This window comes from Dryobates pubescens, chromosome 3 (assembly GCF_014839835.1).
Source record: "Dryobates pubescens isolate bDryPub1 chromosome 3, bDryPub1.pri, whole genome shotgun sequence".
NCBI lineage: Eukaryota > Metazoa > Chordata > Aves > Piciformes > Picidae > Dryobates > Dryobates pubescens.
Genome location: NC_071614.1, coordinates 20,653,721 through 20,678,991, shown reverse-complemented (window position 1 = coordinate 20,678,991; position 25,271 = coordinate 20,653,721). Strand labels below are relative to the sequence as shown.

Here is a 25,271-nt window from a genome sequence, read left to right as displayed (position 1 = left end):
CCAAACCCCTCCCCAGCTTTGTTGCCCTTCTCTGGATACCTTCCAGCAAGTCAACATCTCTCCTAAACTGAGGGCTCCAGAACTGGACACAGGACTCCAGGTGTGGCCTTCTCTTTGTAGCTGATATTTCAATCTGAGGCAGATTTAAATCTCAGCTCTACTGTATTTAACTGTAGTAACACCATCAAGTTAAAAGAAAAGAGAGATTCCTGCTTTTATTCTTTCTGTAACTAAGACTGGAATAAGGCCAAGGATTAGCACATAGAAACTCAAGGAAGATTAATGCACAGAACAAACAAACAAACCCAGCAGCACTTGGAGAAGGAAATCTTGTTCCTTAACTAGTCCCTTTTTAAACTGAAATCTCAGAGAGGCTGTAAAGTTTAGTTGCTTAAGAGTTAAAAATCACTGGAAACAGTCAGGCCTTTGACTTCTAACAACAACAACAAAAAAGCAGACTCATGGTGAGCAAGAAATCAGAAGGGCTGCTTTGCAGGGGACCCACAAAGCTTAGGGTGCTACAATGCAATATGCAAAATTACTTTGCTGTCTTCATCCACTGAGGAGATGATTTTTTTTTTCACCTCATATACATAGCTTACTCACAACTCTCTAGGAACCTCGTGGCCTTAAGGAGTATTTCATTCAAGGAAGCCAGGAAACAAGCCCAAAATACCACAGAATCACAGCACGGTAGGGCTTGGAAGGGACCTCTGGAAGTCATCTAGTCCAACCCCCCTACTAAAGCAGGGCCACCCAGAGCAGGCTGACGAGGATCACATCCAGGTGAGCCTGGATGCTCTCCAGAGGAGACTCCACAGAACCCCTGGGCAGCCTGTTCCAAGGCTCTGACACCCTCACAGGAAACAAGTTTCTTCTCATGTTTAGATGGAACCTCCTGGGCTTCAGTTTGTGCCCATTGCCCCTTGTCCTGTCCCTGGGCACCACTGAAAAGTGTCTGGGCAACACTTGTGTAGCACTGAAATACAAATGCTTACAAGGTTTAAAATCTACTGGCATGGCATCCTGAAAGGCAGGGAAAGGCATCCCATTTTCCCTTACAGTAAGGAAAAACCATAGTAATATTGCTGCTATGAATGAACATGTCCTGAGGGCAAGAAAGGTGCAATGCAAACCAAGTTGTCTTAGAAAGGAAGACTTCAGCTGCAACTAAAACAGCTGAAGCCCTGTGGACTGTGTGCTGCAGACTGAGGTTCTTCTTCCACTGGAGAATAACAGTGCAGCTTAAGGGATTTTTTTTCATATTGACATCTGCATCTTGACAATGTTTTTCAAACCATGTAAAGAAACTCAACTGAGCTAAGACAATAAGGAAAAAAAAGCACCCATTTTATTCAGCAGAGCTGGCCAAAGGGATGGTTTAGATTTATGCTGAGGAAACAGCCAGGCCCACAGTCAAACAAACAGCTAATGGATTTAATTCTGGTCAGCTCCTCTGGATTATGCCAGGATAGTTGGCTGGCTTTCAGGGCTGGGATGTTCATTTGGTGTGGCCAAAGCAGTATCAGAACTAGACTCCAGGACAGTGAATGTTTCTTCCCATTCCAGAGCTTTGCTTCCAAGCTCACTCATCCCTTCTGACAGTGCTTGGCTGAGTGAGATGAACATGCCAGAATTCACACAGAATGCTGAAGATCTCATGCAAACTGCTTATGGTAGTGCTGAGTTCCAGCATTGCTTATTCCCAGGTTTATAAACAAGCTCTGATTGGCTATAAATGTAAATTGCAAGCTTTCCATGTGTGTAAGTGGCAATACTAACTCATCTGACCAGCTGTGCTTTTCAAAATCTTACTAGGTCTTCTAAGTTTAGGAAAAATCCTTGCTCTCCTCAAAAAGTTGTCTTGGATGACAGATAAATCAGTGAAGGTACTTTGAATGTTGCCAGGGAACCAAAGATGTATTGGGCACAAACTGGAACACAAGAAGTTCCACCTGAACAGGAGGGAAAGCTTTCCTGTGAGGGTGCCAGAGCACTGGACCAGGCTGCCCAGAGATGGTGGAGTCTCCTTCTCTGGAGAGATTCCAAACCCACCTGGATGTATTCCTGGGCAAGCTGCTCTAGGTGACATTGCTTTAGCAGAAGGGTTGGACTGGAAGAGCTCCAGACATCCCTTCTAAACCCTACCATTCACATTTCACAACAACCCTATGCAATGCTATGGGCTTGTGCAAGCTGCCTTGGACAGCTGCCTGGCAGAAAATGACCCAAGGGTGCTGGTTAACAGGTAGCAGTGTGCCCAGATGGCCAAAAAGGCCAACAGCATCCTGGCCTGTATTGGAAACTGTGCAGTGAGAAGGACTAGGGAGGTGATTGCTCCCCTGTACTTGGCACTGGTGAGGACACACCTGGAATACAGCCTTGGGTTTGGGTCCCTCACTACAAGAAGGACACTGAGGTGATGGAAGAGGTCTAGAGAAAAGCAATGAAATTGGTGAAGGATCTAGAGAGGAAGCCTTGTGAGAAACAGCTGAGGGAACTGGGGTTGTTTAGCCTGGAGAACAGGAGGGTCAATGGAGACCTTCTCATTCTCTACAACTGCCTGAAAGGAGTCTGTATTGAGGCAGAAGCTTGCCTCTTCTCCCAGGTAATAAGTGACAGGATGATTGGCCATCAGGAACAATTTTTTCACAGAATGGGTGGTCAAGCACTGGAAGGCTCTGGCCAAGGTCCTCACCCCTGGAGGGCTTTAGAAAAAACCACGTAGACGTGGTTCTTAGCAGCAGGGTTGGCAGTGCTGGGTTAAAGGCTGGGCTCGATGATCTTCAAGGTCTTTTCCAGCCTAGATGAATCCTGAATCCATGATTCTGTGATATGGATAACAAAGGCACAGCTCCATTAGCTCTGTTGCAAAGTTACAATTGCCTGATAGTCATTAACAAAAGGCTAGGAAACAAAAAGGAGGCAGTTTTTATTTCATTCTTTAGTTACTCAGGTGTAAACCTGCAATGAGAACAGGTATTTGGGGGGGAGAAATGTTTGTTTTATATGCAAAAGTTAGGGATCAGTGGAAAAATTAGACAGGACTTTACAAAAAATCAGGGAAAAAACACACAGAGCTTTGCAAACCTCCTCCTGTTTCCAGAAGCAGAGCTGGGCTCTCACAAGTGAAAACAGAGGCTTTAACAATAAAGGCATCAGTAGGGTGACACTTTGGTGGTGGTTTTTTTCCCCTGATGGAGAAAAACAGACTGCATGAAGCAGCAGAGAGTAATTCACTGCCTTTCCCAGTCTCACCCACAATGGTCAAAACCAGCCCTGATTTTGCTTGCTATGACCTGACTTGGGTGGACCTGCACCAGGGTGAATCTGGGCTGAAGGCAGCACAGGCTCTGCTGTATTAAAACACGCTTCTGGCAAAGCCAGTAAGGTGAACTGCCTGCCACACTGGAACAGGCAAAGCCTAATTCATTTTGATCAAGTCTTGCTTTGTAGACATGCAAACCTTGACCCTACAAGTGGAGAACTTTTAAAACTGAAGCTCATGTTGTCCTGCCCACTGTTCTTCCTTGAAAGAGGTCGATGTAAACACAGTCTGTGGTTTCAGCTGGAGGTAGAGCAGTGTGGTCAAGACTGGATTAATAAGCGAAGTCTGGCTGATGTGTTGATACAGACTTCTCCTGTACCATATTAAAGTTAGATCACCTCAGAGTCCCAGCTTGACTCTTAAATGGTTAAATGTGCTTGCACTGCTTCTTTTTCTTTCTCTGTGCTCCTTCCACACACTCATCTGTCTCCTCTTTTTGCCTTTTGTGTTTCTTCTTGTGGCGTTTCTTTTGCTTGGCCTCAGAGTCCCTTTCGCTTAGATCTTCTGTATCGGATAATCCTGTATGAATATCTTCACTGCCCATATTTTCATCACAACTAACACCTTCCCCTTCCTGCTGCTCTTTATGTTTCTTTTTCTTCTTCCCTGACTGACATTCATTTAATGGACCATCCAGTTCCTTTCCATTCAAGCCACCTGTTTTAGCTTGCTTCACTTTTGGCTTCTCGCACTGCTCTGCAGTCTCTGCCTCATCTCTCTTCTGCTTCTTTTTCTTTTTGACTTTGCTTTTCAGTTCTTCTGAAGGCTCCAAAGCTTCATCAGCTGCTGGGCAGGAATTGTCTACCTCTGTTTCTGTTTCATTCTGGGATCCCTTCAGTTTTGCCATGCGCTTGGCAAAATATTCCTGCACGGTAAGGCTGCTCTTCACTGTGTTGTAACCCTCTGCAGCCGCAGATACTGAGCGGTTCCTCTTCTTCTCGTCCTGAGACTTGGGCTCGGTAACATCCTCCTGCAGGTGAACAAAGAGGAGGAGGACTGAGAGTCAGCAATCACAAAATCATAGAACCACAGAATGGCTTAGGTTGTAAGGGAACTTAAAGGCCATCTAGTCCAAAATCCCGGTAGTGGTATCTTCAACTAAAGCAGGCCGCTCAGAGCCTTGTCCAACCTGACCTGGAACATCTCCAGGGATGGGGCATCCCCCACCTCTCTGGGCAACCTGCGCCAGTGTCTCACCTCCTCCACTGTAAGAAATTTCTTCTTTTTATTTAACCTGCATCTCCTCTAATTTCAAACCATCACCCCTTGTCCTGTCACAACAGGCCCTGCTAAAAAGATTGTCCTCCTAACAGTGGCTTTAAACAGGTTGTCTTTTGGTTTGGGTTGGGTTTTTTTTTTTTGCACACCAATGAAAATCATAAAGAACAATACAGTGCTTTGAAAATGAACCATAAAAATATAGGCAGAAGTGAGAGGCAGCCCTTGATAGAATCATAGACTTGTTGGGGTTGGAAGGGACCTCAAGGGTCATCTAGTTGCAGCCCCCTAGATCAGGTTGCTCACAGCCACATCCAGCCTGGCCTTCAAAACTTCCAGGGATGGGGCTTCTACCACCTCCCTGGGCAACCTGTTCCAGTGTCTCAACACCCTCATGGGGAAGAACTTCTTCCTAACATCCAATCTGAATCTACCCACTCCTAGTTTTGTGGAGGCAACATAAGTTCAGGTAGAAGTGAGAGGCAGCCCTTAATGCTAGAGGTAACATAGGTTTAGGGAGAAGAGGTGGCAATATGGAAAGTAGAAGAGGATACAGAAGAGGACAATTCTCTTCTGCTTTGAATTCCTTACTGTCTACCTACTCCTGTGCAAAGTTATGCATAATGCTACCATATGGTATCCTGGCCTGCATCAAGAATAGTGTGGCCAGAAGGAGCAGGGAAGTCATTGTGCCCCTGTACTCAGCACTGGTTAGGACACACCTTGAGTCCTGCGTCCAGTTCTAGGCCCCTCAGTTTAAGAAGGACATTGAGACTCTTGATCATGTCCAGAGAAGGTCAAGAAAGCTGGGGAGAGGCCTCGAGCACAGCCCTGTGAGGAAAGGCTGAAGGAGCTGGGGTTGCTTAGCCTGGAGAAGAGGAGGCTCAGGGGAGACCTTACTGATCTCTACAACTACCTGAAAGGAGGTTGTAGGCAGGTGGGGCTTGGTCTCTTCTCCCAGGCAACCAGCACCAGAACAAGAGGACAAAGTCTCAAGCTGTGCCAGGGGAAGTTCAGGCTGGAGGTGTGGATAAAGTTCTTCCCAGAAAGAGAGATTGGCCATTGGAATGTGCTGCCCAGGGAGGTGGTGGAGTCACCGTCCCTGGTGGTGTTCAAGAGGGAATTGGATGTGGCACTTGGTGCCATGGTTTAGTAGCCATGAGGTGTGGGGTGACAGGTTGGACTTGATGATCTTTGGGGTCTCTTCCAACCTTAATGATTCTATGATTCATACTCAAGTGTGTCACACTCCCTTTGCAAAAGCACATGTCTCTAGAAGATATAAAACAACACACAAAAAATAAGACAGCACACTCTATTAGCCTGTGGCATAAAGGAAATCCTATGCCTGGAATACTTCTAAGGCAAAGTGCAATAAGTTTGGACACATGGGAGCAATGCAGCCTTGCTGCATCTCTCCCTTCTTACCTGATCTTTAGAAATGTTTGTTTCACAGCTGGTTTACTGTGTTTGTGTCCTAGATGTTGTCATTTAAACATGCTGCCATTTGATCATATGTTATCAGATGGTAAAAACAACATCACAGGTTAGATCTTACAAGGCTTCTGCATACTCAAAATAAACAGCTGCTGAACTTTGGCTGCAGGTGAGTGTCTATAAAGAGTCTAGTATCTAGAAAGTAAATCAAAACAGAAAACAAAGTATAGCTCTGGAGCTGGGTGCTATGTATGGCATGAAGAGAATTGACTCTGAAAAAGCAACAAATGCAACTACAAAAATACATAACTTGGCAAACTATCTGTGACTTGCAAAATAAACAAGCCAAAAAGGCAGCTGAAATCTGATTTGTTTACATGGATACTGAGGCACTCACAAATAAGCCTTTGTGACACAGACTTTTGCTTGGCAGAAGTCACAAATGACTTGGAAATGGCCCAGAGTTTACATTTAAAGCCCCTGTATGAACTGCAGGTAACCAGGTACAGACCTTGATGGGAAAGGCAGAGCAGGTAAGAGTTGTGCAGAACCATAGAATCACAGAATGATCTGGGTTGGAAGGGACCTCCAAAGGTCATCCAGTCCAACCCCCTCTGCAGTAAGCAGGGAGATCCTCAACTAGATGAGGCTGCCCAGAGCCCTGTCAAGCCTCACCTTGAGTATCTCCAGGGATGAAGCCCAAACCACTTCCTTGAACCTAATACTCAGCCGTACCTAGGGGTACTGGTTGATAGTAGGTTGTACATGAGTCAGCAGGGTGCTCAGGTGGCCAAGAAGGCCAATGGCATCCTGGCCTGCATCAGGAACAGTGTGGCCAGCAGGCGCAGGGAGGTCATTGTGCCCCTGTACTCAGCACTGGTTAGGCCACACCTGGAGTTCTGTGTCCAGTTCTGGGCCCCTCAGTTTAGGAAAGATGTTGACTTGCTGGAAGGTGTCCAGAGAAGGGCAACAAAACTAGGGAGGGGTTTGGAGCATAAGGGAGCTGGGGCTGCTCAGCCTGGAGAAGAGGATGCTCAGGGGAGACCTCATTGCTTTCTACAACTACCTGAAGGAAGGTTGTAGCCAGGTGGGGGTTGGTCTCCCTTCCCAGGCAACCAGCACCAGAACAAGAGGACACAGTCTCAAGCTGCACCAGGGGAGGTTTAGGTTGGAAGAAGTTCTTCCCAGAAAGAGAGATTGGCCATTGAAATGTGCTGCCCAGGGAGGTGGTGGAGTCACCATCCCTGGAGGTGTTTAGGAGGAGACTGGCTGGGGTGCTTGGTGCCATGGTTTAGTTGATGAGATGGTGTTGGGTGATAGGTTGGAATTGATGATCTCAAAGTTCTTTTCCAACCTGGTTAATTCTATTCTGCTATGCTGTTTTATGCTATGCTATTCCATTCTATTCCATTCTATTCCATTCTGTTCCATTCTGTTCTATGCTATGCTATGCTATGCTATGCTATGCTATGCTATGCTATGCTATGCTATCCTATCCTATCCTATCCTATCTGAAATCCATCAGACTGCAGGTATCAAAAGCATTGAAAGTAGAACCCTTACCACCATCTGGCCTACAACACCCTTCTTGAATGGGAACTAAGGAATTAATCCACAGCTTTTACAGTGAAATGTGGCGAGTCTGTCAGTGATCTTCACTGTATTTCCATTCATTCATGCAGGGATAGATAAGAGCATCCACTCTACCTACCCATGCATCTTGTATGTAAACTGAGGTGACTCTAAAATGCATCCAGGTCAGAGCAGCACAATATTTCACGCCCACTTTCACTGGCATAAAACAATGCAGAAGGTGAAAGCCAGCAGCAAACTGGGGAGACATAAAGCCACTTATCTTCAACGCTTTATAGTTCCTGCACGATGGTGTAGATAAGTGATCTGGCAGCCCTCTTCGGGGCATCGTTAAACTCCTTAGCTGAAGTGGGGTTTATGAGGAAGGGTTTTGCAGCTCTGACTCCTCCTGCATCCATAACCTTCACTCACATGAGCAGGAATGCAAAAATCTGTGTCATTAGTGATGCGTTACGAGGAGTGATTTCCTCATACATCTGCTTTCAAGAGAGCTATTCCAGTGGAACCAAAGTAATGCTGCACTTGAGATTCCAGTAATGTTTGTGTGGGCACTTCAAAAAATTAGGTACTTTTTTTTTTTTTTTTTTGGTAGGAACATGTCCAGAGAAGGGTAAGGAGGCTGGGGAGAGGTCTGGAGCACAAGCCCTATGAGGAGAGGCTGAGGGAGCTGGGCTTGCTTAGCCTGGAGAAGTGAAGGCTCAGGGGAGACCTTATTGCTCTCTACAACTACCTGAAAGGAGGTTGTAGACAGGTGGGGGTTAGTCTCTTCTCCCAGGCAATGTGTGACAGAACAAGAGGACACAGTCTCAAGCTGCACCAGGGGAAGTTTAGGCTGGAGGTGAAGAGAAAGTTCTTCACAGAAAGAGTAATTTGCCATTGGAATGTGCTGCCCAGGGAGGTGGTGGAGTCACCATCCCTGGAGGTGCTCAAAAAGAGATTGGATGTGGCACTTGAAGCCATGGTTTAGTTAGTCATGAGGTGCTAGGTATTAGATAATAGGTTGGATTTGATGACCTCTGAGGTCTTTTCCAACCTTATTGATTCTGTGATTCTATGAATACCTTGCAGTGTAACTTTGGAGAAGTTTACGAAACTATTTGACTTCAGTTTGCAAAGAGATGTTGAACCTGGGAGGGAATAAAAAAACCCCCAACCTTCATGGATCCACACACATCTATACATATAGGTTACATTTTGAAAGGGAAGTCTCAGCAGAAGTTTGACAAGGCAGAACCCACAGAATCAATGGATTGAGCCACGTTTGTAGTCACTCTCTTTTTAATAAGACCTACCTCCCAACCCAAGCAAGCAGCACTAGTGCGGATCAGAAATAGCTGCCCTGCTAAAGCAGAGTTAAACAGGTCACTTGCTTTTCCTTCTACCCACAGCAGGATTTTGACACCTTGCATTGCAAAATGACAAACAGTCTCCCAGGTTTGCTGCTGCAGATGCCTGCCAGAACAGAGAACAGTTTCCCTCCCCACCCCAATATGTAAAATGCACTTGTGACCAGAACACCAATTACCCCCCTGGCCAACCAGGAAAGGATTTTCTCATTCCCTTGGTGAGTCCAAGTCCTGACAACTTAATTACTGTAATTGAAGGCAAATATTACTTGAACTCTACACACTTCTTCTACAAAATACATTAGGCATAGAGTAAAAAAAAAAAAAATAAAAAAAAGAGAAGAAAAAAGTAAAGGTTCTTTGGTTGAGGAGTTCAGAAGGTATGCATGATCCCAGAAAATAAGAACCTTGCTTAGAAACTCCTTTACTGATAAGAATTTTAATAACCACAGGCCACTGAACACAGAACCAACAGGGCATGGAGACAAGCAACGAGATGCCAACCCCAGAAAATCTTTCAGTTCAGGAAAAGCTTATGTGAAACCATAAATCACCTGGAAGGGCTGTTAAATGCCAGAAGTGTTCCCCCTAGTGTGATGTACCTGTCCTAGTAGCCATGGGAACACCACTGGAGCTCTAAACACAGGCTTTCTCTACCCTCTGAACAGAAGGCTCAGTTTATGCAATTCTCACTCTGCTTGCCCCAACACACACATATAAAAGTGTCAAAGGAAAACAAGATCTACATACTCAAATGTGCCCCGTGTTGCTGCAACTTCTGAAAAGGAATTTATTGCTCAAGATGTAGAGAAACACTCCTGCTCTAAAGAACTGATGGTGATGTAAAAGGAAAACAGCAACTGCACTGTAACTGGTGGCAGGCCTGAAGACTGGGCTTTGGACATGTCAAAAGTTAGGGCTGAGCTGGCTACAAGATGAGTGACAGATGCTCTCTGTTAAAGCTTTTCCCTTCCCAAAGGAATGAGAAAGGCAGTAAGGGAGAGGGACTTACGGACTGCAAAAGAACACTGGAACAGCTTTAATGAAAAGCATGACAATCAAGTGAAATATAGAATCATAGAATTGTTAGGGTTGGAAGGGACCTCAAGGATCATCTAGTTCCAACCCCCCTGCCACGGGCATGGACTCCCCACACTGTATCAGGTTGCTCACAGCCACATCCAGCCTGGCCTTAAAATCCATCAGGGATGGGGATTCTACCACCTTCCTGGGCAACCTGTGCCAGTGTCTCACCACTCTCATGGGGAAGAACTTCTTCCTAACATTCAATCTGAACCTACCCATTTCTACTTTTGTTCCATTACTCCTAGTCCTATCACTCCCTCACACCCTAAAAAGTCCCTCTCCAGCTCTCTTGTAGGCCTCCTTCAGACACTGGAAGGCCATAGTAAGGTCTCCTGGGAGCCTTCTCCTCCCCAGACTCAACAGCCCCAACTCTCTCAGTCTGTCCTCACAGGAGAGGAGCTCCAGCCCTCTGATCACTCTCGTGTCCCTTCTCTGGACATGCTCCAGCACTTCCAGATCCTTCCTGTAATAGAGCCTCCAGAACTGGATGCAGTACTCCAGGTGGGGTCTCACCAGAGTACTCGAGTTCAGAGCAGAGGGGAGAATCACCTCCCTCAACCTGCTGGCTATGCTAATATATATATATATACACACATGCATATATATATATACAAAGAGATACAAACCAATATCCACCCCAGCCTCTCTGATGGCAGTTATGTCACCATCATCACTGATGCTGTGGGCAGGCACTAGGGAAGTCCCAGACTGGACTCAGCAGAAGACAGGAACCATACTCAGGAACTGGGTTCAGGAACATATTGATTTGGATTGAAGGCAGAACAAGGGGCAGAGTTCTCATAGCATCATAGAATCAATAAGGTTGGAAGAGACCTCGAAGATCATCAAGTCCAACCTGTCACCCAACACCTCATGACTACTAAACCATGGCACCAAGTGCCACATCCACTCCCCTCTTGAACACCTCCAGGGATGATGACTCCATCACCTCCCTGGGCAGCACATTCCAACAGCTAACAATTCTCTTTGTGAAGAACTTTCTCCTCACCTCAAGCCTAAACTTTCCCTGGCACAGCTTGAGACTGTGTCCTCTTGTTCTGGTGCTGGTGGCCTGGGAGAAGAGACCAACCCCCTCCCAGCTACAACTTCCCTTCATGTAGTTGTAGAGAGCAAATAGGTTTCCCCTGAGCCTCCTATTCTCCTGGCTAAACAATCCCAGCTCCCTCAGCCCCTCATAGGGCCTGTGCTTGAGGCCTTCTCCTTGGGTGCCAGCCCTCGCAATCCCTCAACTTTATACTGACTGTGATGTACACAGAACAGGATCTGTTGCTGGGCATTTTAGGATCACCTGTCTTGCCCACTCCTCCTCGCAGGTGTCACCTTTTACTGCACCCCCAATGTGGCACACAAAATTTAGCAGTGACCTTGATCTCCATAGGAGCAAGTATAAGCAAGAGCCATTCTGCACACCAGTGGAATGAAGCTGGAGGTGGGGAGATTCAGGACGGATGTGAGGAGGAAGTTCTTCACCATGAGAGTGGTGAAGCCCTGGAATGGGTTGTCCAGGGAGGTGGTTGAGGCCCCGTCTCTGGAGGTGTTTAAGACCAGGCTGGATGAGGCTCTGGCCAGCCTGATCTAGTGTGGGGTGTCTCTGCCCATGGCAGGGGGGTTGGAACTAGATGATGCTTGTGGTCCCTTCCAACCCTGATTGATACTGTGATACTATGATTCCTTGGTAGTAACTATCAAGTGTTGTAAGACAACACTGTCTGTGAAAATATGCCCTTAGCTCCAGAAAGTGCTGCCACTGAGGGAAGGCTGAACTGAGAAGCAGAATCACTGAACAGAATTCATTCTGTTCTAGCTTAAACTACAACAGGAGGAGGAAAGATGTTTGTCCACACCATGAACTCCAAAACTGCCAACTAGAATGGTCTGAGAAGATGAAGTGAAAAGGAGTTGGGAATGCTGGCCTCCTGGGATTTGGTCCCAAGCAAGAGAAAAAGGACTGCTTTGAAACATGGTGCTGAACGTGGAATGATTAAGAGGAAACAATAGGAAAATTCAAGGAGAGGCTGGGAAGTGCACAGGAAAAGATGAAGGTCAATTACAACCAGAAGTCCCCTGTAAATATCATCTGTTTATGTAATTAGTTAAATGTATGGAAAATAATCTGAAGCACATAAAGCACTCGAAGTAACCCTGGTCTCTTTCTTCCTGCTTTCTTCACTTGAGACACACAATGTTTATTTCATCACCAAGCAGTACACTAAACATACAGAGTGCAATCCTGGGGTTCCCTTGATTCCTGCAGGATCAGGTTTGCATCTCTAAGGCATCACACTCGCAGAGCACCTTTCAGGCAGGGTTATTTAGCGAAGAAAAATACAGGGAATTATGGCCAATTATATCATTTATATTGTTTAAAAAAAAGATGTCTGGCAACAGTAGAAGCCTAAAATGGGAAGCAGTTAGACACTTCATGACATCACAGGAGTTTGAAACCAAAACATCATTGGACATTTAAGTCCTTATGTTTGAAAATTAAAATCCAAACTAAAGAACTGCATCTGCATGTTGCTCTGGGAGAAACAGTGAGATATGATCTACCAGCAAAGACAAAGGATGCCAGTAAGTAAACAACACAAGAAGCTAGGATTAATTCAGTGAGGTTTTCCTGCTCTTCAGGCTGTAGGTGTTGCTTTCTTAGACTCACAGAATAGTTTTGTTATTTGTAAGAGACCTTTAATAGAATAGAATAGAATGAACCAGGTTGGAAGAGACCTTCAAGATCATCCCGTCCAACCCATCAACCAATCCAACCCACCTAAGCAACTAAACCATGGCACCAAGCACCCCATCAAGTCTCCTCCTGAACACCTCCAATGATGGTGACTCCACCACCTCCCTGGGCAGCCCATTCCAATGGGCAATCACTCTCTCTGTATAGAACTTCTTCCTGACATCCAGCCTAAACCTCCCCCGGCACAGCCTGAGACTGTGTCCTCTTGTTCTGGTACTGGCTGCCTGGGAGAAGAGACCAACATCCGTCTGTCTACAACCTCCCTTCAGGTAGCTGTAGAGAGCAACAAGGTCACCCCTGAGCCTCCTCTTCTCCAGGCTAAGCAACCCCAGCTCCCTCAGCCTCTCCTCGTAGGGCTTGTGTTTAAGGCCCAGCTGCTAACCTGGCACTGTCAAATTACCACTAAACCATTTCCCTCAGCACCACATCTCCACACTTTTTGCATGCCTCCAATGATGGTGACTGTGGAGTCAGCAGTGGCTAAACCCACTTCTCTAGGGAGCCTGTTCCAAGGGCTTGACAGCCCTTTTGGGAAGAAATTTTTCCTACTGCCCAACCTGAACAGCCCCTGGTGAACAGCCTCCCCACAGCACTTACAGCTTCAAACAGGGAAACCAAAAATGTGCTGTACAGTTTCAGACCTGCCACATATGACCTGCAATTACTTCAGTAATTTCACACACCTTCGTTTCCCCGTTTGCAAATGAGGGGGTACTAATTCACAAGCAATTTTGTTAGCTCAGACTCACAAAAGGAGAACTACAGGAGGGGTGAACAGAAAGGCAGAGTAAAACTCAGCTATAATTTCAGAAGATTCTCACTCAAATTACAGCAAACAGGCTGGGTGAAGCAAGCAGAGGCTGAACCTCAAGCGTGAGGCAATCAAACAATCATTCATGGCTTTAAAATGCAACCACCACTTTCTGCAGCCTGGCTGAACCACAGTGATTAGCTACTTTCTTGTTGAGAAACCATAACAGCAAGATTAATACAATCCAGTTCTGTTTCTGCTCCTTCAGATCCTCACTGCAGTGGTGCATTGGTATGACTGTCACACGTTGCACAGAACCTGACAGGCAAGAACTGAGGGCATCCCTGTATCTTTCTATCTCAGGTCTGGCTGTAACGGAGAGCAGCATGGCAGATTAATCATGAAGAGTCACTCAGGAGCTTTGCAAGCATTTAGGATGATGGTCTTGCTTTAAGGAGTTGAAAACTTAAGTATGAGCATAAACATTTGGATTGGGATCAAACAGGCAAGAGAGTGAACAAAGACTTGTAGCATGATGAGTTTAAGCAGGATTAAAATAAATACATGCATAAATAAAGCCATGTACTGTCAGTTCTGAAGTTACTTCTGGCATAAGGACAGGTACCCAGGAGGCTTTAATGTCTTCCATTTACCTGATTAAGATAGGTATAATGCATACAGCATCTTCAGTTCAGTTTTGGGCCCATAACTCCAAGAAGGACATTGAGCTGCTGGAGAATGTCCAAAGAAGGGCAATAAAGCTTGTGTGGGGTTTAGAGCACAAGTCTAATAAGGAGCAGCTGGGGGAACTGGGGTTGTTCAGCTTGGAAAAAAAGAGGGGAGGTCAGGGGAGACCTTGCTCCATAGAACAACCTGAAAGGAATCTCTAGTGAGGTGGCTGTTGGCCTCTTCTCCCAAGCAACAAGCAATAGGACAAGAGGAAAAGATCTCAAGCTGCACCAAGGATGATTTAGGTTGGGCATCAGGAACAGTTTCTTCCCCCAAAGGGTTGCCACATCCTGGAATGGGCTGCCCAGGGAAGTGGAGGAGTCACCATCCCCAGAGGGATTTAAAAGATGTGTAGATGTGGTGCTGAGTGACACAGTTTAGTATTGAACTGGCATTGTTGGGTTAACAGTGTCACTCGATGTTCTTAAAGGTCTCTTCCAACCAAAAGGGTTCTATGATCTTATGAAGAGTTAAGGATAAGAGACTTCCAATGCAGAACAGGCTGATTCAAAGAGAAAGGGGAGCAATTTTCCTGTGCTCATAAGGAAGAGGACAAGCAGCAACAGATGTGAAGTGCTAACATGAACCTTTGCTAACAGAAATCTCTCAGCACACATGAGAAGCCTCAACAACCACTGGGAATCTCAAGCACAACAATCAGGAAAGTGTGAGGCAGAGCTAATCCTTGCTTGGAATGGCAAATGGAAGATCTGGATTCTAGAAGCATCCTCCAGCCTTGCAGTACTTTACAAACTTAAACAGGAATGCAGTGTGACCTCCTGTTAATAGAAGATAATTTAATGGAAGAGAGGAAATGCAGAAACACTAAACCAGGTAAGAAATGGTAAAAATTCAGGTCACCTGCAACTTCCTTCTTTTATTAACCCTGGTATTCTAATCACCAGGATATCTCACATAACCATAGCAAGGTTTAATTTTCCTGCTCTTTATACTGAGTGCCAATGTAGCACAGAATCTCCTTATGGGAAATAAGAGTGAAAAATCCTGAATATCTGATACCTGCCTGGGCTGAGTGACAGGAAGGCATGCCTTAAAAAGGACAAGTTCCAATTACTACTACAAATGGTCCTGTTTCACACTATTAAAGTAAATTCTGTGCTAAAATACACTGGAAAATCAGCTACTGTCTTGCAGATGGATCTTTACTACACTCAACAGGAACTGTCAGTTCTGTCTGTTACCCAGAAAGGATAAGGCAAGGTTAGGAAATAACTAATGGAAAGAGGACAAGAGGAAAAAAAAAAACCCTTTTAAAAATAACCCAACAGTTTTCTGCATGGAATTATGAAGATCCATTTTTGCTACGCTCGCTTCCATCTGCGACCACAAAGTGCAGTCAGACTGCTCCTCTTACAATTAAAAATGCCAAGAAATGTTATTGTTTAGAATGGTTTTATTTGGTTGTGGGGTTCGTTTGTTGTGTGTGGGGGGGCTGTTTGTTTTCTTTGCTTGCTGTTTTTTTCTTTTACAGAATCACTGATTGAAAGTGACCTCTGGAAAAAGGTTTTTAGTCCAGCCTCTGGCCTGGAGCAGAACTACCACTGGAACTACTACTGGAGAAGAGGAGGCTCAGGGGAGACCTTCTTGCTGTCTACAACTACCTGAAGGGAGGTTGTAGGCAGGTGGGGATTGGTCTCTTCTCCCAGGCAACCAGCACCAGAACAAGAGGACAGGTAGTGATAGGACTAGGGGGAATGGAATGAAGCTGGAGGTGGGGACATTCAGGCTGGACGTGAGGAGGAAGTTCTTCACCATGAGAATGGTGAAGCCCTGGAATGGGTTGTCCAGGGAGGTGGTTGAGGCCCCATCCCTGGAGGTGATCCCTTCCAACCCTGACTGATACCATGATACTATGACACAGTCTCAAGCTGTGCCAGGGGAAGTTTAGGCTGGAGGTGAGGAGAAAGCTCTTCCCAGAGAGAGTTGTTAGCCATTGGAATGTGCTGCCCAGGGAGGTGGTGAAGTCACCATCCCTGGAGGTGTTCAAGAGGGGATTGGACGTAGCACTTGGTGCCATGGTTTAGTAGTCATGAGGTGTTGGGTGACAGGCTGGACTTGATGATCTTTGAGGTCTCTTCCAACCTTATTGATTCTATGATACCACCACTGCTAGATGAGGTCAGCTTTTTGTGGCAGTCATGGAAACTTCCAAGGATGTAGGCTCCCCAATTTTTCTGGATACTTGTTCTGATGTGGCACTGTATTCTAGTGAGGAGGTTTTATTATCATACATGTATGTGTGTGTATACATATATATACATAAAAATATAATTATTACTACATATATACCTACATATGTATCTACATAAGAGCACCCATTTCATTCTACTGTATGGAGATGTTTGTTTTTTAAAGCACATTTACACTGTATCTGCTGACTTCATTTATTTTAGTTTTAAATTGAGTGATGGTGTGTTTCTGTTAAAGCTGCACTCAAATTCTCCCAGGCCCTCTTGTAATTCTATTTCCCATTTGTGCCAAAAGCTCACCTCTCAGCATGTGGTCAATTTTAGCAGTTTCATTTATTCTTATAGTTCACACACTACTACTGCTAAAATAGGAAGCTACCATTTCTGCTGAAGGTTGCTGAAGTGGGTCCAGAGGAAGGGCACAATGATGATCAGAGGGCTGGAACATCTCCCCTACGGGGACAAGCTGAGAGCTGAGGCTGTTCACCCTGGAGAACAGAAGGCTCTGGGGAGACCTTGTAGTGGCCTTCCAGTACCTTAATGGGGCCCACAAGAAAGCTGGGAAGGGACTTTTTACAAGGGCTGGTTGGGACAGGATGAGAGGGAATGGATTTAAGTTTGAGTGGGGCAGATTTAGACTGGACATTAGAAAGAAATTCATTACAGTGAGGGCAGTGGGACACTGGAACAGGTTGCCCAGGGAGGCTGTGGATGCTCCCTGCCTGGAGGTATTCAAGGCCAGGTTGGATGAGGCCTGGAGCAACCTGGGCTAGTGGAACGTGTCCCTGCCCTAGGTGGGTTGGAACTAGATGCTCTTGAAGTTCCCTTCCAACCCAAACCATTCTATGATCTCTCTTGCTGAATATAATCGCTAGGTATCCCAATGCCATTTGCTTGCCGTACAAACAGTAACAGTTTTACTGCTGTACTGGATCCCAGCCTGTTTCCATCAGTGAGACAGGAGCTGTACAATAAGCTGTAATACTCAGCCAGGTTTTGCCTTCAGCCTGAAAATAACAGTGGAACAGGAAGCAACAGGGTTGCAAAAGTGCAACGGATTTACTTTTGGCCAGAAACTTGATTACAATGATAGTCGTGGGGATTTATTCCAGCTGTCATTACCAGATCCTCATCAGTCCTACAATACTAACAGTTAAAATGCTAAGAGTTACAACACCTGTATTTCTAATGTCAGCTTGGGAACCCTGATACCATGTCACACAGAGTATACAAACTTCCTCCCACTGTTCTTACACTTTTCAGGTGAAAAAAAGCACTCATTTATGTTTCAGCAAACAACCCAGCCATTAAAAGTCATGGGCAGAAGGCAGCCTGTGAAAGGCTTGGGGAGAAAACACACAGGGAGGTAATGCACACGAGATGTAGAATCACAGAATGGTATGGATTGGAAGTGACCTTTGGACATCTAGTCTAACCCCCTCTGATAAAGCAGGGTCACGCACAGCAGGTTGACTGGGATCACCTCCTGGCAGGTTTTGAATCTCTTCAGAGACTCCACAACCACTCTGGGCAGCCTATTCCAGTGCTCTGTAACCCTCAGTCAGAACACTGAAGGCACACAGAGAAAGAGTTAAAAAGCCAGCATGCTGCAGAGAAGAAATCCTTTTCATATCTTTAGAGACACTTAAGATATCCTTGTGACATCTCATTTCACTCTAGCAACACTGCTGAAGCCAGCAAAACCTCTTTTCCCTCGCATTTCCTTGCAAATTACATCTGTGGGTTAGGCTGAATATAAACAAAACTAAAGGAAGAGATTTCCCCTAGGATCCCTTTATTGGCATGATAACAGAGATGCAAACATTGTGACTTCATCTTCCCAGAAGCACCTAAATCAATTCTAACCGTTCTGTTCTCACCTTGAATAACAGAGGAAGTATGCTCTGGCAAAAGGAGCACAAGACTGGGAAGGTCATGTTTACCAAGTTCACTTCCCAGCTGGTGGGAAACCCTGGAGAAGAAGTTATTCCCTCCAGCTCCAGCACAGGCTATCAACCTCTCCTATGAGGAGAGGCTGAGGGAGCTGGGGTTGCTTAGCCTGGAGAAGAGGAGGCTCAGGGGAGACCTGAGGGAGGTTGTAGCCAGATGGAGGTTGGTCTCTTCTCCTGGGGCAGCCAGCACCAGAACAAGAGGACACAGTCTCAAGCTGCACCAGGAGAGGTTTAGGCTGGATGTTAGGAAGAAGTTCTTCACAGAATGAGTGATTTGCCATTGGAATGGGCTGCCCAGGGAGGTGGTGGAGTCACCATCACTGGAGGTGTTTAGGAGGAGACTGGCTGGGGTGCTTGGTGCCATGGTTTAGTTGATGAGATGGTGTTGGGAGATAGGTTGGACTTGATGATCTTGAAGGTCTTTTGCAACCTGGTTAATTCAATTCAATTCAATTCAATTCAATTCAATTCAATTCAATTCAATTCAATTCAATTCAATTCAATTCAATTCTATTCTACTCTATTCTATTCTACTCTATTCTATTCTATAGCATAGAATGCATCTTACCAACTGTATAGCTTCTATAGCTGTTTGTAAAATGCTTTGAGATCCTTCAAAGAGGTATTACAGAAGAGCCAGCACTGAAATAATCCCATTCAGGGTTCTGCTCCCCTAACAGTGCTGTGTGGCTGTGGCATGTAACAGCCAAGTGACACAGCACAATTTTTGTCTGTTCTGTGATAATGTATATAGTATCTTAAAGAAGCAAGCAGGACTATGATCAAATCAGTGCAGACTGGTCTTTTTGTCTTCTACATATATTCTAAGGGTCAATGCCCCCTTCTGAGGGGCCCAGAATTGGACACAGTACTCAAGGTGTGGCGTAACCAATGCTGAGTACGTGGGCACCATGACTTCCCTGTTCCTGCTGGCCACACTATTCAGTCCATATGAAGACCAAAAAAGGTGATCACATCAACCAGGCTACCCATCTGCATATCCAAAGCCAGGCACCTCCCAAAGCCACCTTCACTGACTTCAATCAGAACTTAGAATTTAGAATAAACCAGGTTGGAAGAGACCTTCAAGATCATTGTGTCCAACCTACTATCCAACCCACCTAATCAACTAAACCATGCAACCAAGCACCCTATCAAGTCTCCTCCTGATGAAGATCCTTGGAAGTACCCAGAAAGGAGAAAGAAGTTGTGGTAGTAATTCTGAGAGCAAGTACAGCCAGCCTCACAGCTTGCCTTCTGGCAGAGGAAATTACATGTACTTTGAAAGCTGAAAATAGCCCTGTGTAAAACTTCACTTCTACCTCTTTTATGGTAACAAGTGTAAGAGAGGTTTATCTGTGTGCAACTACAGTGCTCCAGGGGCATTTCAAGCCGAGAATTTAAACGACCAAATCTTCACTCCTTTCCCTTTCCTCTCAGAAAAACGCTCCTCTGAAGGAAAATACAGACATTACACTCTTCTGCATCTTTGCTCTGTGAGGGTAACATGCTAGAGAGCCAATTTACGTATCAAAACCAAGTCAGGCCTCCGTGCAAGGGTGCAGACATTTCCTGTTTTTCTCAGCACAAGCAGCGGCCGAGAAGCTGCTGAGAAATGCCTCGCGTCATTTTTCAGCCGCTTATTTGTCAAGTGTGCCTTCACCATGACTTGGTTCCTTTTCCCCAAGCAGGTGTGAAGAAGTATTTGCAGCACAGGAAAATGAATCAGAACATTACAATTTAGAGCAGCACGGACCATAAATACTGGCAGAGCCCTCCTGCCTGGACTGCACACGACTAGAAGACAAATGCAGACAAACAAGACAACAGCAAGAAGGAGCACTGAAATCTGAAACACAACTGCACAGAGGTGTGAGCATTTTTTTTTTTGCTTCTCTCCCATCTGTAGGGGTCTGAAGAAAAAGAGTTTGTCTGAGGAAAGGGTTTTATTATTCAAGGAGTTATCACCTGTGCAGTGTACCAACCGACTGTATCCTGGGCTGCGTTTGAAGCGGCATGGCCATCAGGTTGAGGGAAGGGATTCTACTGCTCTTCTCCACTCTGGTGAGACCCCACCTGCCCTCAACACATAAAAGACATGTCCACTAGAGCAGGTCCAGAGCAAGGCCACAAAAATGATCAGAGGGCTGGAACACTTCTGCTATGAGAACAGATTGAGAGAGTTGGGGCTGTTCTGCCTGGAGAAGAGAAGGCTCTTGGGGGACCTTCCTGTGGCCTTTCAGTACTTACAGGGGACTTAAATGAAAGATGGGGACAGTCTTTTCAGCAGGGACTGTTGCAACAGGACAAGAGGTGGTGGTTTTAAACTAAAAGATGGGAGACTTAGACCAGATATAAGGAAGGAATCATTTACACTGAGGGTGGAGAAACACTTCCACAGGGTGCCAAGAGAGGTGGTAGACGCCTCATCTCTGGAACTATTCCAGGTCAGTTTGGATGGAGCTCTGAGCAATGTGATCAAGTTGAAGATGTCCTTGCTCAGTGCAGCGGGGATGGACTAGAAGACCTTTAAAGGTTCCTTCCAACCCAAACCATTCCATGATTCTACAGTTCTTAGGGATCTTACTCTTGTTTTCAGGAATTCACACAGTACAGCTCTGCAGCTACAACCATGCCAGCTACAGTCTCCCTGAAGCCACCTTTAAAAAATGCCTGCATTTTTTTCTCCATTGCTACCTTTACTTTTGGTGCTTCCTTGCACAACTATTCTGACAAGTCAGCTCCTCTGATCAATTCAAATCAGCACTCGTCCTCTCCCCTCCACAAATCAACCCAACTCTCCTATGCTGTGCTTCACAATGCTCCTCTGTTTCCAAACACAGACGTGTTCAAGAATATTGCCCACGTCCTCCCTTACCCTTTTACTATCTGATATGTGTAACATCCTGCCCTTGTTCTGTCCATCATTTTATTGTAAGCTCTCTGGGGAAGCAATTAGCCCACATGTGAGCACTGTATAACGTAATTAACAAATAATAACCACCGAGAAATGTAGGCCAAAAAAGCAAAGTTATCAGAGCAGCATTTCTGCAGAGACTTGTATTGTTCTGTACTCACTTGCAGCTTTAGCTTCTGAGTTCCTGGAGGCATCTATTATACTCCAAGCAGCATAAAAGCAAAGGTGAGCACTGTGCTTTAAAGAAGACATAAGATGTTCTGACTCTATTTGGATTTACAGGCTTTCCACAGTCATTAAGGTTACAGGAGTATTTACACAGAACACTGCAGCTAATAAATTGCTGAATTGGAGGTGAAAGGCTTCTAATTTGGTGCTAAATTAACTTTGGCAGCAAGAGCAGCAGAGGAAGGAAAGACAGGATGACTGTAACCATGAGCAAGATGCAACACAATCTTCTTGTGACATCATTGAGCATGGAAAAACAGCTTGAGGCAAGGACAAAACCTCCATTCTTGGGTATGCATCCCCACACTCGACCACAGCTAGCAGGGAATGGCAGCAATTCTTGCTGTCCTAACAGGGAAAGCCTAAAAGCTCCCTCTTATTTCAACAGGAAACAAAGTATTTCCCATTCTGGAGGCTTCCTACTGTGGGATGGGTATTGTGGCCTCTTGCACACTTCCTAGGAACTGTAGCAAGTTGGCTTGGGTGCCCCTTCAATGCTATCTCTACCCCCTTGACACCGAAAAGCAAGTCTTGTAGCTAAGGTGCCAAAGCGATCGGCAGAAGGTTTCTAGTAAGCCTGAAGTAGACTTCTAGGAGTACTAGGGAATACTCTGTCCAGCTCTGGAGTCCCCAGTACATAAAAGACATAGACCTATTGCAGTGGGTCCAGAGAAGGCCTCAAAAATGATGAGAGGCCTGGAACACTTCTGCTATGAGGACAGGCTGAGAGAGCTGAGGTTCATCAGCTTGGAGAAGAGAAGGTTCTGGGGAGACCTCATTGCAGACTTTCAGTATTTATAAGGGACTATAATAAAAGATGGGGCCAGATTTTTTAGCAGAACCAGTTGTGACAGGACAAAAAGTCATGATTTTAAACTAAAAGAGGGGAGATTGAGTCCAGACAGAAGTAAAAATTCTGTTACACTGAAGATGGTGAAACACTCACCCATGATACCCATAGAGGTAGAAGAAGCCCCATCCATTGCACCATTCAAGTCAAGTTGGATGGGGGGTCTGAGCAACCTGATCTAGATGAAGATGTCCCTGCTCAGTGCAGGGAGATTGGACTAGATGACTTTTAAAGGTCCCTTCCAACCCAAACTATTGTATGGTTCTATGAGTCCCACTTTATGGGGACCTAGGAAGCTAAGCAATCATAAAAAAGGATGAGAAGGAAAGAAAAGGGGAAAGGATCAGTTTGGAATGGTTATTGTGATGAAGAAAGATGACGGTACTTGGGATGTAGAAAAATGGCGATTGGGATGTACAGAAGAGGAAGAACGTTCAGGAAAGAAGAAGACAGTACCATGATTACATCTACACACTTCTCATCCTTGAGTATGTGTTCATACTCTGAAACACTGATTTTAGATGTAGCAATACCTGATCTTGTCTTATAACACCAAGTTAAGGTGGTTCCTACTGAAAACATGACAATGAACACAAGTGTTTTCAGCCACAAAGCAGGTGGAAAACTTGTCATGGATAGGTAATCTCTGGAGAATACAAGTGCCAGCATGGCTTGGACATCCTTGGAGCCTGAGCAAGACAGAGCTCACATGCTGTGGCCTGTGATAAAGATGCTGGCTTGCCATGGTCAGTTTGTGAAATCTGAACTCTTTGACAGAACTTTGGCTTTATCAACCTGCAAACCAACTATCTATACAAGCATGCCATTTGAGAAGAGAACAGACTAAATCTGGACATACAGTATCTTCCTCATCGAGGCCTGTTTCAATGCTAAAGAAAATCTTAAGGATCCAAGTAAAGGTGATAGGTCTTGTGCTTCACAGCTGATAGGCAGCCAGATCATAGAATGCTAAGAGCTGGAAGGGACTTCCAGAGATCATTGAGTCCAATCCCCCTGCAAAGCAGGACCATTTAGAGCACATCACACAAGAACACATCCAGAGGATCTCTAGAGAAGGAGACTCCACAAGCAGTCTGGGCAGCCTGCTCCAGTGTTCCATCACCCTTGCAGTAAAAAATTTCCTCATGCTGAGATGGAATTTCCTGTGATTGAGTTTATGTCCCCTGCCCCTCATCCTATCACTGGGTCTCACTAAAGAGACTTCATTTCACACCCTACTTTGCTGCTTCCTTTCTTCACCTTTTCCTTGATTTTGGTGTTTTTCTTTTTGGTTTGGTTTTTTTTTGGAGGGGGTGTGTGTCTGGTGGCTGCTTCTACACTTGTGGCCTGGGTGAGTTACAGACACATGTGTCTTTCATTACACTGAGTATTAGTAGCTTTATGGTACAGCATAAAGACTTAGAGGTAATGCATAAAACAACAATGAGAAAATCCCCGTGCCTCTAATTCCAAATAGATTTCCTAGGATTTTATTATTAACAGTTTATGTAATGCCCTTAGGGGAGTGAAGTGGCTCTATGGTTGCCCAGTGAACCACACAAAATATAGAACCTGTGCCCCAAGGGCCTTGCAGGTTAAAGCTAGGAGTGGGTACAAAACAATACAAATAATTGCCAGGTAGGCAAACCCGCAGGCAGCCTGCCTGTTCCAAGCTGGAACGTCTGCTGGCACAGGAGCTCTGCAAAAGTAAAGAGAATAGGATACTTACCACAGCTTAACAGCAAACTGCTCCAGGAATAAGCAGCAAAATGAAGACAAGACTCAAGAGGAAATGACAGATTAAAGGAAAGACCAATTTGTTCCCAGCCTCTCATTTGTTCCTAATACTCTGCTGTCTACAGGTAAGCAAAGGCAAACAGCGCCAGCCTCAGCTGCTGTCTCCAGTCCCTCAGCTGTCTCGTGGGGAGCTCACTCCAAGGAGGATGTTGAGATCCTGAAGTGCAGCCCGTGAAGAGCAATGAAGCTGCTGAAGGATCTAGAGCACAAGTGTTAGGAAGAGCAGACAAGAGACCTGGGGTTGTTTAGTCTGCAGAAAATGAGGCTCTGGGGAGAATTCACTCTCTGTAAATCCCTGGAAGGAGCCTGGAGCATGGTGGTGATCTGTCTCTTCTCCTAAGTAACAAGCAACAGGGCAAGAGAGAGTAGCCTCAAGTTGTGCCTCAGGTTGGACATTAGGAAAAACTTCTTGATGGAACAGGCTGCTCAAGGTAGTGTTGGACTCACCATTCCTGGAGGGATTTAAAAGATGAGTAAATGTGGTGCTGAGGGACATGGTTTAGTGGTGGACTTAGGTTAATGATTCTATGATTCTAAGCTCTCTGTTGAGAGAGAAGTGGTGCTGGCTGGGGTCTCAAATGCTCAGTGGAAGATGTGGAGTAGGTCACCTAGATGACACAGAATGGTAATGTTGTAAGGGACCTCTAGAGATCCTCAACTTCAGCTGCCCTGCTATAAAGCAGGGTCACCTAGAGCACAGGATTGTGCCCAGACAGGTTTTGAATCTCTCCACAACTTATCTGGGCAGCCTGTTCCTGTGCTCTGTCAGGAGCACAGGAAAGAAGTTTTTTCTCATGTCTTAAGTGTACTGGTGCAGAAAGAAACCAGATGCCAGACAGCACAGAAGTTCTTGCTTTGAGTTTTAAAAGGGTGTGGAGAGCAGAGAAAAATGACCCTCACCTGAGAGACCTGAGTGGCCTAGCATTTAGCAAGAGCCAGAAGCTATGAAAAACTTTATTTATCCCCAATTAGACTCTAACAATCCACCCTCAAAAGCTGCTTTCTCCTTTTGCTTTACCTCCTTTCACTCAATCACTCTGCTCTCCTTTCATTAGGTGAGCCCTC

General features: G+C 45.4%; 1 protein-coding gene across 1 annotated transcript in view; it reads right to left on the bottom strand.

Moving 5' to 3' along the window:
- Nucleotides 1–2,924: 2,924 nt before the first annotated feature.
- PINX1 (PIN2 (TERF1) interacting telomerase inhibitor 1) overlaps nt 2,925–25,271 on the bottom strand; it is an 83,464-nt gene continuing 61,117 nt past the window's right edge. Inside the window, exon 7 of the mRNA XM_009907738.2 lies at nt 2,925–4,298. Within this exon, the coding sequence (XP_009906040.2) occupies nt 3,696–4,298 (603 nt within the window). The 3' untranslated portion in view covers nt 2,925–3,695. The remainder of the gene's footprint in view (nt 4,299–25,271) is intronic.